Below are 17,758 nucleotides of genomic sequence, written 5' to 3'. Positions count from 1 at the left end.
TCCCTTTGCCACAGCCATACTTAAGATTGTAACATGCGCCGGCCGCGGCAGACCCGTGGATCGGCTCCCTCATCTCTTTCAAAGTGATCCAGCACCTGGTCCCTCGTCTCTGGCAGCTGTGAACCGCCAGCTCCATCCTCTGGCCACCCCCGGGACCTCCAGCTCTGCTGCAGCTCCAGATGTTCCACGTCGGGCCTCTCCACGTGGCCCGCGGAGAGACGCCATCCTGACCAGCGCCACGCTCCTCCCTAGGCGCGTGCGGGCACCGCTAGTCCTTAAATAGGGCCCATGGCAGGAATCTGGCCACAGCCCCGGATGATGTCTGCTGAGCTCCCGTATATAAGCCCGGGCTCCACTCTCTCAAATTGCCTTTGCAACAGGTCCCCTCGCTAGTTGAGTACTCGTTGCCTCTTCAGTTCCTGGTTCCCGATCCTGATTGCCTTCATTCCTGTTTCCTTGTTCCTGTTCCTTCATCTCTCCTTCAGATTGTTAACCTGGTTTGACCTCTGCAGTGCCTGACTACTCCGTTGCCTCTCTCCAGCCCCGGACCTCTGCATTACCTGAATACTCCGTTGCCTCTCTCCAGCCCCGGACCTCTGCATTGCCTGACTACGCCGTTGCCTCTCTCCAGCCCTGGACTTCTGCTTCTTCTGACCATCCTTTGACTCTCTCCTCATCTGGACCTCAGCCTTGCTTGCCACTGCTTCCAGACTGCTGCCAGCCCTGATCCTAGCTTGCTTAAAGACGCCTCTTCAGCTTTTGCCCTGGACGTGGTTCATTCAGGCTTCAGCCTGCTCTTGCTCGGGCGCCCTCTGTCAGACTGTGTTCCTATTGGCGCCTGGGTCTCCGGGACTCCGCCTCGTCCAGTACAGACTGATACCTATACTAGTAGTTGCTGCATCTGGGCTGACCTCGATCCACCCATCGACAACCACCATCGGAGGCCACCTAAGTCCAGCCGGCCCCAGCATCCAAAGGCTCTACCCGCGGGGAACAAGGGCTGGTATTGGTGAAGTCCAGCCGGTCTCCGTCCATCAGCTCTCTCTGCCTGCATCGGTGGGGACTCCTACAACTCCACCTCGGCCCAAGGGTCCACTTCCAGTGCAACAAAGATGTCACCTGGATAGGACCTCGACAGCTTCTTAAAAGATTTTGAGTGGACTACTAGACTGGCTGGTCAGAGGACAGGTGGGCGACCTACCCACATACCAGGAAGTTAAGACCGCCATTCTTTAGAGAGCCGGGCTCACTAATCGACAAAACTTCCAGTCTGGCTTTCTGCAGCCTGGGGAGAGTCCAAGAAACCTTTTCCATAGATGGCCTAGGACGGCCCCTGCAGCAGTGTGTCTACCAATAACCAAATCTGATGCTGGAAAAGGCCTTAGAAATGGCTGAGGCCTACTACCAGGCTCACTCTTTGCCACAAACACTGCATTCCCCTGAGAAGGTATGGAGCAGACAGAGGCCGACAAGATCTTAAGATTCAGAGGTTCCAGCTGCTGCTGGAAGAGCAGGCCCAAACGTGAGTCGTAACCCCAGAGCCTAATGTGGGGAGACCCCCATGTTTCGCTTGGGTAGAAAGTGGCCATTTCTCCCGGGACGGTCCCCTCCATGAAGCAGCAGCTATGGACATTAATGCAGTGACTCCACATTATTGTCATTTTGCAGACATTCCCAAGCAAAAGATAGACAGTTTTGTAATCTCAGTCGAAGTAGATGGCATCCCTATGGAGGCCCTGATAGATTCGGGAAGCATGAAGACCCTCATTAGACATGAGCTGATGAAATGGGTCCAAATCAACCATGATAATGTGGTAGTGTTGACCTGCACATAAGGCAACCACAGACAATATCCAACTTACCAACCGCAGTTAAAGACACCCGTCAGCCTAGACAAAATAGAAGTGGGGGTTCTTCCATGCTTCCCTACCCCATCCTAATTGGCAGTCTTTGCTCCCTGCTCACAAGGTAAACACCCATCACCAATAATGAGGGGTTACCATCTCCAGAACTCTTCCCCATAGAAGAATGGACTTCTTTCCTAAGGTCTCAAAGACGCCAAAATCCCAGCGACAACGGAGACAGGAAAATTATAGTTCTGTAGCTGACCAAGAGACAGAGGGGAAAGGTACCTCCAAACTCAAGAGGAAGAACCACACCCCAGCTTGAATCTGATGTCGACCCCTTTAACTGGGAAAGGGAGGATAAAATCAGAGGGATTCAAACGTGCCCAGAGGGAGAATGAGTCTTAAGTGGGCTAGGGAGCACCTACAGAGGATAGACAGTAAAATTGTTCTAAAGAGCTCCAGCATCCATGCCTGAGCCTCCATATTTCATAATGAAACAAGACTTGCTATACTGAGTCATAAAGGGGGAGTGTAGAAGGGAAACTAATAGAACAACTTCTAGTTCCTAAAGTCCTATTATCAGAAATTCAGCTAGTGCATATTCACCTCCTAGGTTGCCACCTGGGCAAGGAAAAAACTCTAGAGAAAATATTATCCCAATTCTATTGACCGCAGATATATAAACAGGTCCAGTGGTATTGCCAGTGTTCAAGCGGTACCTCTCATTCCTATGCCCATAATTGAGACTCCTTTTGAAAGGGTGGCCATGGATCTCGTGGGGGCCACTAGAAAGAACATGAGGTAATAAGTATATTCTTGTGATCCTAGATTATGCTAAAAGATATTCCGAGTCATTACCCCTAAGAAATATGAAGACCCCAACAGTTGTGACCGCCCTAATAAAGGTTTTCTCTCGGCTGGGGCTTCCTAAAGATATCCTGACAGATCAAGGAACCCCACTTGTCTGTAAAATTATAAAGCAACTCTGCAGCCTACTGAAGGTGAAACGTTACATATATATCAGTGTACCATCCACAGACTGACGGCCTCATGGAATGCTTCAATCGGACACAAACAAATGTTGCAGAAATTCATAGATGAAGATAGGGTAGTAGCAAATCCCAATTTTTGCTACTATCCTATGTACTATTCACGATGTACCCCAGAGCTCGATGGGCTTTTCCCCTTTCTAGTTATTATACAGAAGACGACCAAGAGTCATATTAGACATGGCTAAGAGACATGGGAGAATGAAGGAAACCCTGGACAGAATCTCATGGACTATGCCATACAGATAAAGGAGCATCTAAAACAGGGGTCAGGAACCTTTTTGGCTGAGAGAGCCATGAACGCCACATATTTTAAAATGTAATTCCATGAGAGCCATACAATATGTTTAAAACTAAATACAAGTAAATGTGTGCATTTTATGTAAGATCACACTTTTAAAGTACAATAAGTCTCCGAAAATATTACACCAGGCCTTAAGACACCAATACATCTCCTATTAGGAAAACGGACCAAGTCAGGCTGCTATAGAGTCCTACACAGAAACTACACGCCAGCAGAAAACCTCACCTGAATCACGTGCTGTCCCTCACCTAACATAGAATAAAGAGACCAAAACGCATAACAAGAAGAATGCAGAAAAAACTGAATTGGAAACTGCAACAAGCCAGAGTCTCTGTATGCAGTGTAACAAAGGAAAAAAGAAACATCACCCATCCTTATAAAAAAATCAAGAAATATAAAATCATCAGCAGTAAAACTGTACTAGCAAAAAGAACATATTTTGAAACAGCTGATGAGTGGAATATCCAATAATTAAAAACTCATATAAAACATTTCCAGATACCAACAAAATATTTCAAAATAACAGACACAAAGACCCAGTAATGAAAAATAAGGATACAAAAATTTTTTTGATCTGCATACCTGGGAACGCTTGATATCCAGGTGTCCTGAGATTGTTCTGAATTAGCAGGAGGCGGGGTGGTTTGCTTGGAACTTTCTCCTCTCTCAGTCACATACCAGCGCTCTCTCTCACACTGGCTCTCAATGACACACCTATACACACATGCTCTCAGTACTCACATATACACATGTTTTTCTCTCTCACTTATATAGGCTCTTAATTACACATTTACACACATGCTGTCTATCTTTTCACGCTTACACACACACACAGGCTTTCAATCACATAAATACATGCTGTCTTTTTCTCTCACACACAGACTCTCATTCACATGCTTACAAACATGTCCTCTCTTTCTCTCATTTACACACAGGCTCTCAATCACATACTCACATGCTCCCTCACCTAAATCAGCTCTCAATCACACACAGACACACATGGTCTCTCTCTCTCATTTAAACACAGGCTCTCAATCACATACTCACATGCTCCATCACCTAAACCAGCTCTCAATCACACAGACACACATGATCTCTCTCTTACTTATACACACAGGCTCTTAATCATACATACACATGATTTCTCTCACACAAAAAGGATCTCAATCATACACACATACTCTTTCACACAAACAGGTTTTTTTCAATCACTAACTTACACATACATGTTCCCAATGGTAAACTTACATTCATGCTCGCTCTCTCACAGGCAGGCTTCTCAATCACAGACATACTCTCTTTCACATATACAGGCTCTCAATCATTCACATACATGCAATCTCTCACTCACACACAAAGGATCTCAAACACACATGCTTGCTCACTCATTCACTCTCTCTCACCCCCACCCCGGGAACTCGCGGCAGCAGCAGCCTCCTCCCAACACTAACCTCCTTCATTTTCAGCCCTCGCGGAGGCGGAGTCCCATCGGCCGCAGTTGAAGCTCTTCATTTTCCTCCGAGCCGCGCTGCAGTCTTCTTTTCGTCGGACACTAGCGTTGCCTCTTCTTGCCGCGCACGCACCCGATGCTCTCCACTTCCTCTTCCGGGCCGCAGGGGGGGGGTGCGGGAAGAAGAGACCACACTAGCGTGGTCTCTTCTTCCCGCGCACGCACCCGATGCTCACCACTTCCTCTTCCGGGCCGCGGGGGGGGGGGGGGGGGGGAAGAAGAGACCATGCCAGTGCCGCTGACTCCAGCTGTCCTGCCGCGTTCCGCCCGGGCTGACAGCATTTTAAGCCCGGGCGGAGGAGGACCGGGGAGCAGCTGGGTCAGCAGGGGACTGGAAAGTGTGGCGACACTTGTCTGCGAGCCAGATGCAGCCCTCAAAAGAGCCATATCTGGCTAGCGAGCCATGGGTTCCCGACCCCTGATCTAAAAGAACAGGTCAGGGAGACAGCCTGCATATGCTTGGATAAAGCTCAGACTTCCCAGATTCGGGCATATAACTGTCCCACAGTTCAGCGAATCTTCCAGCCCAGAGACCAGGTCCTCATTCTCTTGCACTCTTCTGAAAGCAAGCTGCTTGCCAGTTGGCAAGGGCCCTCTGAGGTCTTGGAAATAAAACAGCCTGGTAGATTATAAACCAGCTCAACCAGATAAAGGAGGAAAATTCAGATTTACCATGTCAAACTTCTAAAGAAATGGGTTCCACAGGAGTGTGGAATGTTTCAAGCAGGATTCGGCTCATAGCTGGGGCCTGAAGCAGACCAGACCCTGGTGCCATTTGGGAAGTAGCTGTCAACTTCCCAAGAAGCTTGTCAGGTTGTACCCACTTGGTCCAACATGATACCATTACACCGTCGGGGGGGGGGGGGAGGGGGGGAGAATCAAACCTCAACGGACATTCCGGATTCCAGAAGCCAGGTGTCATATTATTAAAAAAGAAGTGAAGGAGATGCTCCAGCTTGGAGTTATAGAAGAATCTAATGGAGACTGGTCTTCACCTATAATCCTGGTACTGAAACAGGATGGAAGGATAAGATTTTATATAGACTTAAAAAAAAAAAAAGTCAAAGTCTCCAAACTGGACACATACCCAATACCTTGGGTGGATGAACTGATCGAGCGTCTGGGATTGACTTAATTCATCTCGACCCTGGACCTCACCAAAGGCAAGTACCATTCATGCCAATGGCAAAAGAAAAGAGCCTTCGACACCGCAGAGTTCTTCCAATTTCTGGTCCTCCTGTTTGGCCTCCATGGCATCCCTGCGAAGTTCCAGCACTTGGTAAACCATAGGCTCCACTTACAACAGGACTATGCAGCTGCATACTTGGATGACATAGTGGTCTACAGCCCAGATTGGAGGACACACCTAAGCCAACTGCAAGCTGTATTTTCCACTCTAAGGAAGGCTGGGCTGACTGTGAACCTGAAGAAGTGCTTGTTGGGAGGACAAGTTATCCAATATCTGGGCTATACTCTGGGAAAGGGTCAAGTCCACTCACAGTCCAGGAAGATAGAGGCAATTACTAAGGTACTGATCCCACAAACCAATGGGACGATTAGAGCATTTCTAGGCCTGACAGGCTACTATTGAAATTTATACCTAACTACTCCAAGAAGGCAGAACTACTTATGAGGTTCTTATTGAAGAAATCACCAGAACAAGTCGAATGGTCCACGAGCTGAAGGAAGCAATCTGCTCCAATCCGGTCCTAATAAGTCCAGACTTTACGAAGCCCTTCATTATTCAGATGGACGCCTCAGAGGTAGGACTTGGGGGCGGGCCTCAGCCAAACAAAAGATGGCCAAGAGTATCTGATGGCCTATATAAGTCAGAAGCTCCTACCACAAGAGAAGAAGTATTCTACAGTGGAGAAGGCAGCTTTAGCTGTAAAATGGGCTCTAGAAGCCTTACAGTATTACCTCTTGGGATGGCAGCTCACCCTGGTGACAGACCATCAACTCATATGGATAAACCGGAACAAGGAGAACAATTCCAGGGTGAGGGAGTATACAAAAAGACTCCCTCAGACCATTTTAAACCCCGGCTAGAGCCATCTGCCCCGGCCCACCTTAAGGCACATAGGTGCAAAGGATTTTAGGTCCTGGGAGATTTCCTGCCTAACTCTATAAGGGATGAGGGCCTAGAGGAGTTAGGGAGGCCCTGAGGAGATGCTTCGAGCCCATGGTATGCCCATATCGAATACATATGAATTGCTTCATGCTTAAAGCAAGGTGAGCTACTTTTGTTTTGCTGTTTATTTTGACTTCTGTAAATAAATCCTTGTTCCTGAGCAGGACAATCAAGTCTTGCTGTGTTCCTTGGCTGTTCCAGACTCTGTGGCCGGTCCATATGCTACACTGGGATCAGGGGAAAATATTCCAAACTTGGGTTTTGCCAGCTAACTTCAAAAGTTAGCCAGACAAAACCTTTGAATTTCAACATCTATATGTAACAAAGGCAAAATAAAGCAATATTATTCTGCATAATGCTCAGAAAATTCACTTCACCAGGAATTAGTGACTGGCCTCTCAGACAAAAAAAAACAGTCTTCTTGAAAGGAGAGTCCACATTCTATTGGTTCTAGTTCATTATAATACTTTCCTCAGCAGGTATGCCTATCAATCACAAGTGACATGTGTGTCTTACTTCGTTGCCAATTGTCCTGGGAGCATAGGAGAAGATCATAGTGTGTTTTTCCAGAAGTTGCACATTAGTTTCGCATCATGGTTCACACAGAAATACAGGAGCTGACCCACTTCAGCGAAGCCACAACCATCTCAGTAGCAAGAGAGGGGAAGGGCCAGAGGGTGGGCTAGCAAGCAGGATTTTAAAAAGGGTTGGCCTGCCTACCACCCCCTTCTTTTCGCAGTTTTTGCAGGTCAGTCTCCTTACCTTCTCCTGGGCCGTGGTCAGACCATGTGCCTAAGTCAGAGGGAGGCTTCTTCTTTGTCTCTAATGCCATTCTCAGGTTCACTGCATAGCTTCACTTGAGTGGCTAGCCCAGAGCACTCCAACTTTGCTTCTTTGCTATGCACCTTCTATATCCCTCCCCCCAATATCATCCTCACACGTGTGTGGAGTTGCTGGGGCATACAGGAGAGATAAGCTAGGGGTCGTCGCAATCCTTGGGTATCATGTGCTCTCGGCACAATAGAGATGCTCTATGCTATCTCATGGCTGAGGCTCTGGGTCTAAGGGTCCGCCCTTTCTTGCTAGGACTCATCACTGTAGCAGGCCTCTCTCCTTCAGAAGGGTATGTTGGGCCAGCGGTAACACACACTTGTCCCTTATTCCCGTGATGGTGCTGCACTAATATGGAGTATGTGGAGAAGGCTGTTCCCAACCAGGCCTTCATGGACCACATGGCATGGGGGTGAATACAGTTCACATGTTCCTTGGGGCAGGCTCCCATTCCGAAAACTGAGATCTGCAAGCTGGGCAGCCAAGTGGCATCTTCGAGCTTCGTGGTCTGCCCTCCAAATCAGCGTGAGCTCTGTTACTTTGAGGCCTGCAGTGTCTCAAAGGTACAGTCCTTTGGCAGATCAGAGCTCTCGTGTTTTATGCTGCGGCTGTTTGGGGTTTTTTTGTTTGTTTTTTTTAAGGTGAGGCTCTGTTGTGGCGGTTAAAGGGAGACATACTTTCAAAGTCTACATTTTTAGAAGCTGTCAGTGATAGTGTCCATCTTTGTTCATAGCAGTGATTAGCAGAACTGCTAGTTTCTACTTTCTTTAGCCTGTATGTACACCTAGAGTAGAAGGACTAAGTATTACATGCAACATAAAATATCACATAACCAACTGACTGCCACAGTAAGGATACGATAGGGAGATAAATGTGGGTCTTAGTTTACGTATGGAAATACGTAGAAAAGTAGAGGAACAAACAGGGAGAACAAGGCCAAATTGCATGGAGCAGTAGTACAACTGCATCAAACTATCAGGAAGAGATAGCAAGATCAGCCAGGATGGGGTGGCTGTAGGAGACTGCTATGATTTCAGAAGGTGCAAGTCACCTACCACTGGCCGAATAGCTTGTTTACACTGACCAGTTAATGGAGAAAAGCATCAGAAGTGAATTCCTGCAATCAAGCCAATATGGCTGACACCTGGCAGGTGTACTTTAGTGGAGAAGGTAAATCCCAAAGAAGAGTGATGCCCAGAGCTAGAGTAGTACAGGCAGGAACAACTGGGCAGCCTGGATGAACCAGATGGGGTTAAGGCAGGATTGAAGCAGGGTTGATAAGAAGGGTAGTAGCAGGTATATCTGAGATTGGGATTGTATTTAGTTTTTGTCATTTTATTTAGTTTTAACTTCCTGTTTTAGAAGTTTTTTTAAATGTGATGTTTATTTTATATATAATGTTTTTTTGTTTTGATGATTGTACATTGCATTGAGCGATTTTTAATTTGGAAGAGCAATTAAATGATTTTTAAATAAATAAAATCTGCTGACATCCACATTGAGGTCGATATTTAAAACTTTTGTCCAGATAAGACTAAGGACTTAGTCAGACATTTAAAAATTCCACCACCCTGCTTGCCTCCCATTTATTCAGTTAAATGTTTAAATGACTAAAATGTATCCGGATAAAATGAGGCTTTCCAAGACAAAGCTAAGTTACCTGGATAACACAGATATTCAGTGCTATCCAATTAAGTTATTCAGATAATTTTAGTTATGCTGAAGGGTTATCCTAAAGTTAGCCAGATAAACCTCTCTGGATAAGTTTAGATTTAACTAGGTATATTCAGTGGAGATGTAAAGACCATAAGTCAAACATAATAAAATACAGGCAATACTTACCCTGCATCCTTCAGAAGATCCAAAAATGCATGAAACTTTTGAAAAGAAGTCTCAATGCTTTCCAGGATGCCTTCATCTTCCAGGATTGTACTGGCTATGGTCTGCGTATGAAGAGTCTCAGAAAGAGACAAGTTGATTTGTCTCAAGCGAGTATTTTCAACTTCTAGCTACAAAACACAGTGAGAAAAATAAATTGAATTGTTTTCAAAGAGATGGTACAGTAAAATTTCTGATTTGCTTATCATGCATAAAATTGCCTTTGATAAAATTAAGAACATAAGAACAACTGTCAAACTGGGTCAGACAATAGGTCCATCTAGTTTTAAACTAGATGATAGGGGCAAGCAGATAGTCGTTCAGAAACGCATGGTTCGAAATGATATATCTTTAAAGGATAAGAACAAAACAGGGAAGTTAAGGCATCAGATACAGAAGTTGCAATAAATGCTAAAGTAACATGGGCCTTTAAGTAAAGAGCAGACAGAGCAAAAATATCCCAAATTATCCCTGACAACTGATAAGTAGATTGTTAATACAAATAAAAAAAAATATACTTTGAAATATCTGTATTCAAATATATAGAAACATAGAAATGACAGCAGAAGACGACCAAATGGCCCATCCAGTCTGCCCAGCAAGCTTTCACACTTATTTTTTTTCTCATACTTATCTGTTACTCTTGGCCCTTATTAGTAACTTTTTGGTTCTAGTTACCTTCCACCCCCATCACTGATGTAGAGAGCAGTGCTGGAGCTGCATCTAAGTGAAGTATCTTGCTTAATTGGTATGGGGTAGTAACTGCAGCAATAAGCAAGCTACTCCCACACTTACTTGTTTACCCAGCCTGTGCAATTCAGTTCTTGTTGGTTGTCGTCTGAATATAAGTCCTCTTTTCTTTATTCCCCCTGCCATTGAAGCAGTGAGCTGCGCTGGATCTGTATTCCAAGTGAAGTATCAGGCTTAACTGATTCAGGGTAGTAACTGCCGTAACAAGCAAGCTACACCCATGCTTATTAGTTTACCCAGACTATGTAATTCAGTCCTTGTTGGTTGTTGCCTGAATATAAATCCTCTTTTCCTCTCTCCCCCCCGTTTGTTACCGTTGAGTGCCGTCCCATAAATTCACATCTCTATGAGTGGCAATGCTGCCACCGCTTTAAACTCCCTCAACAAGGAATAACGGGGGTTCTTTTCAAGCACACCGCAGTGCAGTTTCCCACACATCATTCTTGATTGATATATTGAAGAGCAGCGGCCCGCTGCAGTGTCATGCAGCAAATTTACAGTCACCTTGGTCACGCTATAGAGCAGCTCTGGCTGCCGGATACCCTGGCAGTTTCAAGCCCGTGAAGGAGCTTTTTGCTCCGAAACATCCGGATGTCGGCTATATAATTTTTGCCAGAGTCTAAACACATCCATCTGACTTCATCACAAGTGGCATATTGTGACATATGAAATTCAAGTAAGTGTAAATCAACAACCTCAATAACCGCTATTGGTGCGACAAAAATTAACCACAACGATCAAGGTACCTAATGATTTTTAAAGCCTTGCACTTATTGGCTTATAGACACGATAGCTACAATTATACAGCTACGTATGAAGGTACATTCTTGATCACCTCCAGAATTCTCTCACATAGCACGTCTGTTTCCTTTCTGAAGTTCCCACAAGTGCATGTTACCAGAGAGATCCTTAAGATGTTGAAAGTAAAACTGAACCATGTTTCCCATAATGGCAAAATCACTTTCCTGAGTCCATTTATGAACAATAAGGCCAAAATCCATTTCAGGTTTACATTTCCTCAAGGATTTCCAAAGCCTTGATATCAAACGCTTGCTGAACTCAGGGCAAATGAGGTCCTCCAAAGCGTCCAAAAATGTAAACGTCCGGTCCAGTCCTAACAATGAAAGCACATAATGTTTCAGTTGAAGGTATGAAAACAAACCTGAGTCCGGTATCCCATATTGATCTTTTAAGGTGGAAAAAGGAAGAATTGCACTGTTATCATTGAGCACGCTGTAATTGGGTAATACCACAAGTCCCCCCCATCTTTGAAAACCTTTAGAATGACTTCCAGGAGCAAAATCCAAATTTCCCCTTATTGGGTTCAACTGCGAGCACTGAGAGGAGTGCTTGAGAATCTTCGTTAAGCGCTTCCAAGCTCATAAAACAGGCAAAACCAGAACACATCTAGACAGACCCTTCGGTAGTCTGATAGGAGCAGCGTGCAAAATATATTTTAAATCCAAAGGTGCTACTATCGATTGCTCAGCCACAAGATTTATGTAGTCCGATTTACAATAAAGAATATGCAAAGTACTGGCGAAATTGTATTCCTCTAAGTCTGGTAAGGCTAAACCACCTTGACCCCAGTCATTTTTTAAACTGGCTAAGGGCATTCGCGATTTCTTGCTTTGCCAAAGGAATTTGGCGAGTAGAGTCAAGGTATTTTAAATCCCTCGCCTTTAAGTGAAGGGGTAGGTTCTGCAAAATGTATAGCTATCTCAGGAAAATCACCATTTTAAAAAGGTTAATCCACCCAAACAACGTAAGCGGTAACCCCTTCCAAACATGAAACTTCCGCTTAGTGTAATCCAAGAGATGGGCCAAATTCAACATATAAAGCTCACTGGGATCCACAGACAATTCTAGTCCTAAATATATAAAGTCACCCAATGGTCTTTCAGGGATAAGGGAAAATGTAGAGATTACTTACCTGATAATCTCGTTTTCCTTAGTGTATGCAGATGGACTCAAAACAAGTGGGTATAGTGTGCTCGTGCTAGCAGTTGGAGACGGATCTGACGTCAGCACGGGTACATATACCCCCGCAGGAAGTGCAGCAATTCAGTAATCTTCCTTGCAAAAGCTTTATGGATATATGTGTAACTGACCGATCGATTAAATGAACAGGATTACCCTGACCGATTGATAGTAGCTGGAGACCGCCAGTGTTCTCAACCGGAAGGCGTCGACACCCGGCAGGGTGGATGACCTATTATAAGAAAACATGGCTTACCGTGAGTCGGTGAATCCCCATGTATGCCGGCAGCCGGGCGGGATGCTGAGTCCATCTGCATACACTAAGGAAAACAAGATTATCAGGTAAGTAATCTCTACATTTCCTAGCGTGTAGCAGATGGACTCAAAACAAGTGGGATGTACATAAGCTACTCCCGGACTGGGTGGGAGGCTGCCCGAGGTCTGTTCAGGATTGCCCTCACAAATGCTGTGTCCTCCCTGGCCTGGACGTCCAGCCGGTAGAATCTGGAGAAGGTATGGAGGGAGGACCACGACGCCGCTTTACATATCTCTGCAGATGATAGCATCCTAGTTTCTGCCCAAGAGGCCGCTTGCGTTCTGGTAGTGAGCCTTGACCTGTAGAGGTGGTGGTTTTCTCGCTTCTACGTAGGCTGCCTTGATAACTTCTTTGATCCAGCGGGCGATGGTTGCCCGTGAGGCCGCTTCCCCTTGCTTCTTCCCGCTGTGAAGGACGAACAGGTGGTCCGTCTTTCATACCGCTTCTGACATTTCCAGGTATCTGGACAGTAGCCTGCCGATGTCGAGATGGCGTAGCATTCAACCTTCTTCCGACTTCTTCAAACCGTCCGTGGTAGGCAAGGATATGGTTTGGTTGAGGTGGAAGTGTGAGACTACTTTGGGTAAGAAGGAAGGAACCGTGCGAAGATGGATAGCCTCTGGAGTGATTCTGAGAAACGGATCACGGCAGGACAACACTTGTAGCTCTGAGATGCGGCGTGCTGAGCATACGGCCAGCAGGAACACCATCTTCAAGGTTAACAAACGGAGGGACAGGCCTCGAAGGGGTCTGAAGGCGGGTCCCGCTAGAAATTCCAAGACTAGGTTGAGGTTCCACAGGGGCACTGGCCACTTCAGTGGCGGGCAAATGTGTTTGACTCCTTTCAGGAAATGTGAAACGTCTGGGTGTATGGCGATGCTGTTGCTGTCACTCCGGGGACTGTAGCAGGATAGCGCTGCCACTTGAACCTTGATGGAATTGAGGGACAGACCCTTCTGAAGTCCATCTTGCAGGAAATCCAAGATGATAGGGATCTTAGCGGCATGTGGACTGGTGCCGTGAGTTTCGCACCAGGCTTCAAATACTCTCCAGATCCTTATATATGTTAGTGATGTAGAGAACTTGCGTGCTCAGAGGAGTGTATCTATTACCGGCCCCGAGTATCCTCTTTTCTTCAGTCTAGCCCTCTCAATGGCCAGACCGTAAGAGAGAATTCAGCTGGATTCTCGTGGAAGATGGGACCTTGTCGCAGCAGGTCCCTGTGTGGAAGCAGGGGTAGTGGATTCCCTGCCAGTAGTCTTCTCATGTCCACGTACCAGGGTCTTCTTGGCCAATCCGGGGCCACTAGAAGAACTAGGCCTCTGTACCGCTGAATCTTGTGTATAGTGGCGCCCCAGCAGGGGCCATGGAGGAAAGGCATATAGTAGGATCCCTTGTGGCCATGGCTGTACCAGGGCATCGATCCCCTGGGATAGAGGATCCCGCCTGCGACTGAAGTATCTGGGTATTTGAGCGTTGGACCTATCCGCTAGTAGGTCCATGCCCGGCGTCCCCCACTGATCCACAATCTGGAAAGCTGTGGGCGACAGCTGCCATTCCCCCGGGTTTAGGCTTTCTCTGCTGAGGAAGTCTGCCTTGGTGTTGTCCTTCCCGGCGATGTGGACGGCGGAGATGTCCTGGAGATTTGCTTCTGCCCAAGTCATCAGGGGGGCTATTTCTAGGGATACCTGTCGGCTTCTGGTTCCACCCTGACGGTTGATGTATGCCACTGTGGTGGCGTTGTCCGACATCACTCTGACCGCTCTGTTTCGAAGTCTGTGGGCAAATCGCAGGCATGCTAGCCTGACTGCCCGTGCCTCTAGTCTGTTGATGTTCCATCCCGACTCTTCTCTGTTCCACTGCCCTTGGGCGGTGAGTTCTTCGCAGTGTGCTCCCCCATCCATTCAGGCTGGCATCTGTCGTGAGCAGGGTCCAGGTTGGGGAGGACATTCTTGACCCCTGGCTCATGTGGCCGGGCTGCAACCACCACCGTAGCTGATTCTGCACTCTGGCTGGTAGAGGTAGGTGTACGGTGTAGTTCTGTGATCGTGGGCTCCGCCGAGATAGGAGGGCACGTTGTAATGGTCGCATATGAGCCTGCGCCCATGGTATCACCTCCAGAGTGGATGCCATCAGACCGAGGACCTGTAGGTAATCCCAAGCTGTGGGCCGGGTGGCGCTCAGCAGGGCCTGCAGACGATTCCAGAGCTTTAATCTCCTCTTGGAGGTCAGACTGACCTTGTCTTCCTGGGTGTGGAATCGGACTCCCAGGTATTCCAGCGACTGAGAAGGCTGTAGGGAACTCTTGTTCAAGTTTACTACCCATCCTAGGCTTTCCAGAAGAGCTATAACTCTGTTGGTTGCCTGGTGGCTCTCCTCCGGTGACTTCGCCCTGATCAGCCAATCGTCCAGGTAGGGATGGACGAGGATTCCCTCCTTCCTGAGGGACGCCGCCACTACTACTATGACCTTGGTAAAGGTTCGCGGCGCGGTGGCTAACCCGAAGGGTAAAGCTCGGAACTGGAAGTGTTGGTTCAGGACGTGGAAGCGTAAATAGCGCTGGTGATCCCGATGGATTGGGATATGCAAGTAGGCTTCCAACAGATCTAGGGATGTGAGAAACTCCCCTGGCTGTACTGAATTTTTGACAGACCGCAGAGTTTCCATGCGAAAGCTGGGGACCCGTAGGTACGGGTTGACTGACTTGAGGTCCAGGACGGGCCTGAAAGTGCCCTCCTCCTTGGGCACTATGAAATAAATGGAATAATGCCCAGAATGTATCTCCCTTGCAGGCACTGGAATTATGGCCCTTAGGGACAGGAGCCTCCGCAAGGTAACTTCTAGTGCCGTCCTCTTGAGGGGTGAACAAGGAGATTCCACAAACTTGTCCGGCGGGAGTCGAAGAAAGTCCAGGTAATACCCTTCTCGGATGATGGCCAGGACCCACTGGTCCGAGGTAATCTCGACCCACCTGCGGTAGAAGAGGGTTAGCCTGCCCCCTATGGCTGCTACCCCCGGATGGGTCGGCTGATTGTCTTAGTGGGGTACGGCCAGGAGCCGAACCCGAGCCAGTTCCCCTCTTGTTGTGCTTAGTCCGAAAGGACTGGTTTCCTGGCCTGCGAACGAGGTGCTTGGTAGAGAGTCCTGTAAGGGTTGAAGCGCTGAGAGTTTCTACCTCTAGATGGTCTAGGAAAGGGGCGCTGGTTCCTCCTTGACCTGTCTTCTGGTAGACGGGGTAATGGAGAGGCACCCCACTTATTGGCCAGTTTCTCGAGGTCGCTGCCGAACAGGAGAGATCCCTCAAAGGGCATTCTCATGAGACGTGTCTTGGAGGAGGAGTCGGCCGACCAATTACGTAGCCAGAGCTGTCTCCTGGCCGCCACTGAGGATGACACTCCCTTGGCTGCCGTACGGACTAGGTCGGAGGCAGCGTCAGTGAGGAACGAGAGAGCTGATTCCATCTCTTCTCCTGGGGTGTTGTTCCTAGCCTGTGATAAACAGGAACGCGTCACCACGGTGCAGCAGGTCGCAATTCGTAGGGACATGGCTGCCACCTCAAAGGCTTGTTTCAGAATGGCGACCATGTGCCGGTCATGTGTATCCTTGAGGGCTGTCCCCCCTTCCACCGGAATGGTGGTGCGCTTCACAACTGCGCTAACTATGGCATCTACCTGGGGGCACGCCAGCTTCTCCTTGGTTGCCGGGTCTAAGGGGTACATGCCAGCCAAGGCCCGACCCCCGGCGCATTCCATTCCAGATCGATTAGCTGCTGTGCTGCTTGTAGGAGGGGAAAATGGTGAGTCGTTTGGCGCAGGCCCTCTAACAGGAGGTTCATTCTAGGTTCCCCTGGGGCGCTCTGGCCCGGAATAGCCAGTTCCGACAGGCATTGAGAAATCAGGCCTGGGAGATCCTCTTTCAGAAAGAAACGCCTCATGGTCCGATATGGCTCCATCCCCGAGGGAAGTTCTCCCTCCTCGGGGGGCTTGTCGTCTTCCTCAGGGCAATCTGAATCCCCATAAGTGGGGGTTCCGGGTGGCGAGTGGCCATGCCTAGGCCTTGAGGGTCCAGGGGCCGGATCATCCGGTACGTATGGACCCGTTCGGGAAGCAGCCTGCATTGTGACAAAGGCATGAATACCCTTAAATAATTCCACCCAGGAGAGCGAAGCAGGATCTGGTCTGAGGGGCACCAGGTCTCTCTGGTTCCCCGGCTGCTCACATCTGCCTGCTAGGTCCGGGGTGTTCCCTGAGGAACTGGCAAGTACGCTAGGCTGCGACCGGTCCTGGCCTGGAACTCCCAGGGCCTCTTCACATTGGGCACATAGGGAGTCTGCTTCCTCGCTCTGTGTGGCTCTGAGGTTGCATGCCGAGCAGAGGCTTATGCCTGATTCTGGAGGTGCCGGCTCCGCTGACGCATGGGCGCTCTTACGCTCCATCTCATCTGTTAACTCGGCTGGAGTCTGCGCTTCGTAATGTGCGCTTATCCACGGGCGCCTGTCCACGGGCGCCTAGCAACGGGCGCCTATGAGCATGCGCTTAGCAACGGGCGCCTATGAGCGTGCGCCTAGCAACATGCGCTTGGTGACGTGGCAACAGGCGCCTATTGCGCAGTGACGAACCAGGCAGGCAAAATGGCGACCTCCGTGGCGGATTGCCACATAGTCAGACTCCGCTAGTCCTCGCTTCCTCGGAGACCAACAAGTAAAGATGTATGCCTTACCTTGTCTTCGGCGCTTCCCGGTTGCGACCCGGGCTGTCTCCGGCTGCGGGGGGAGAGGGTGAGTACCGTCACCGCCGCACTCGAGGAAGTGCACCCGCTGCCTCTAGGCCGCGCCCGAACTCATCTCGCTCGGGGGCCAAGTCCACGCCGGGACCGAGGCTGCCTCTATGCCGCGCTCGAGCCCTTCTCACTCGGGGGCTAGGTCCCTGCCGCGAGTTGGCCACCGGACCGAGGCTCTTACCTCCGAGGGACCACGGAAATCGCCTCGGGAAACTCAACTGGGGGAGGGACCGACTGGTATCACCGCAGGAGTGCGGGGCTCATCTTCAGGTAGGATTCTTCTATGAATTTAGTCGTTAGAATTGGAAACACGCTCAGCGAGCGTGGGGTAGCTCCAAACTGCTTTGGAGATGGAAATTACTTAATTGCTGCACTTCCTGTGG

At 48.5% G+C, this 17,758-nt stretch overlaps 1 protein-coding gene across 3 annotated transcripts in view; it reads right to left on the bottom strand.

The window, feature by feature from the left end:
* Nucleotides 1-17,758, bottom strand: part of CEP78 (centrosomal protein 78) — a 243,015-nt gene that overhangs the window by 18,842 nt on the left and 206,415 nt on the right. For all 3 annotated transcript variants that reach the window (XM_029616524.1, XM_029616516.1, XM_029616532.1), the window contains exon 14: nucleotides 9,515-9,681. In XM_029616524.1, coding sequence (XP_029472384.1) covers nucleotides 9,515-9,681 — 167 coding nt within the window. The remainder of the gene's footprint in view (nucleotides 1-9,514; nucleotides 9,682-17,758) is intronic.

This window comes from Rhinatrema bivittatum, chromosome 1 (assembly GCF_901001135.1).
Source record: "Rhinatrema bivittatum chromosome 1, aRhiBiv1.1, whole genome shotgun sequence".
In the NCBI taxonomy this organism is placed as follows: domain Eukaryota; kingdom Metazoa; phylum Chordata; class Amphibia; order Gymnophiona; family Rhinatrematidae; genus Rhinatrema; species Rhinatrema bivittatum.
The sequence above is the reverse complement of the archived record's forward strand: the minus strand, read 5'-3'. Positions and strand labels throughout refer to the sequence as shown.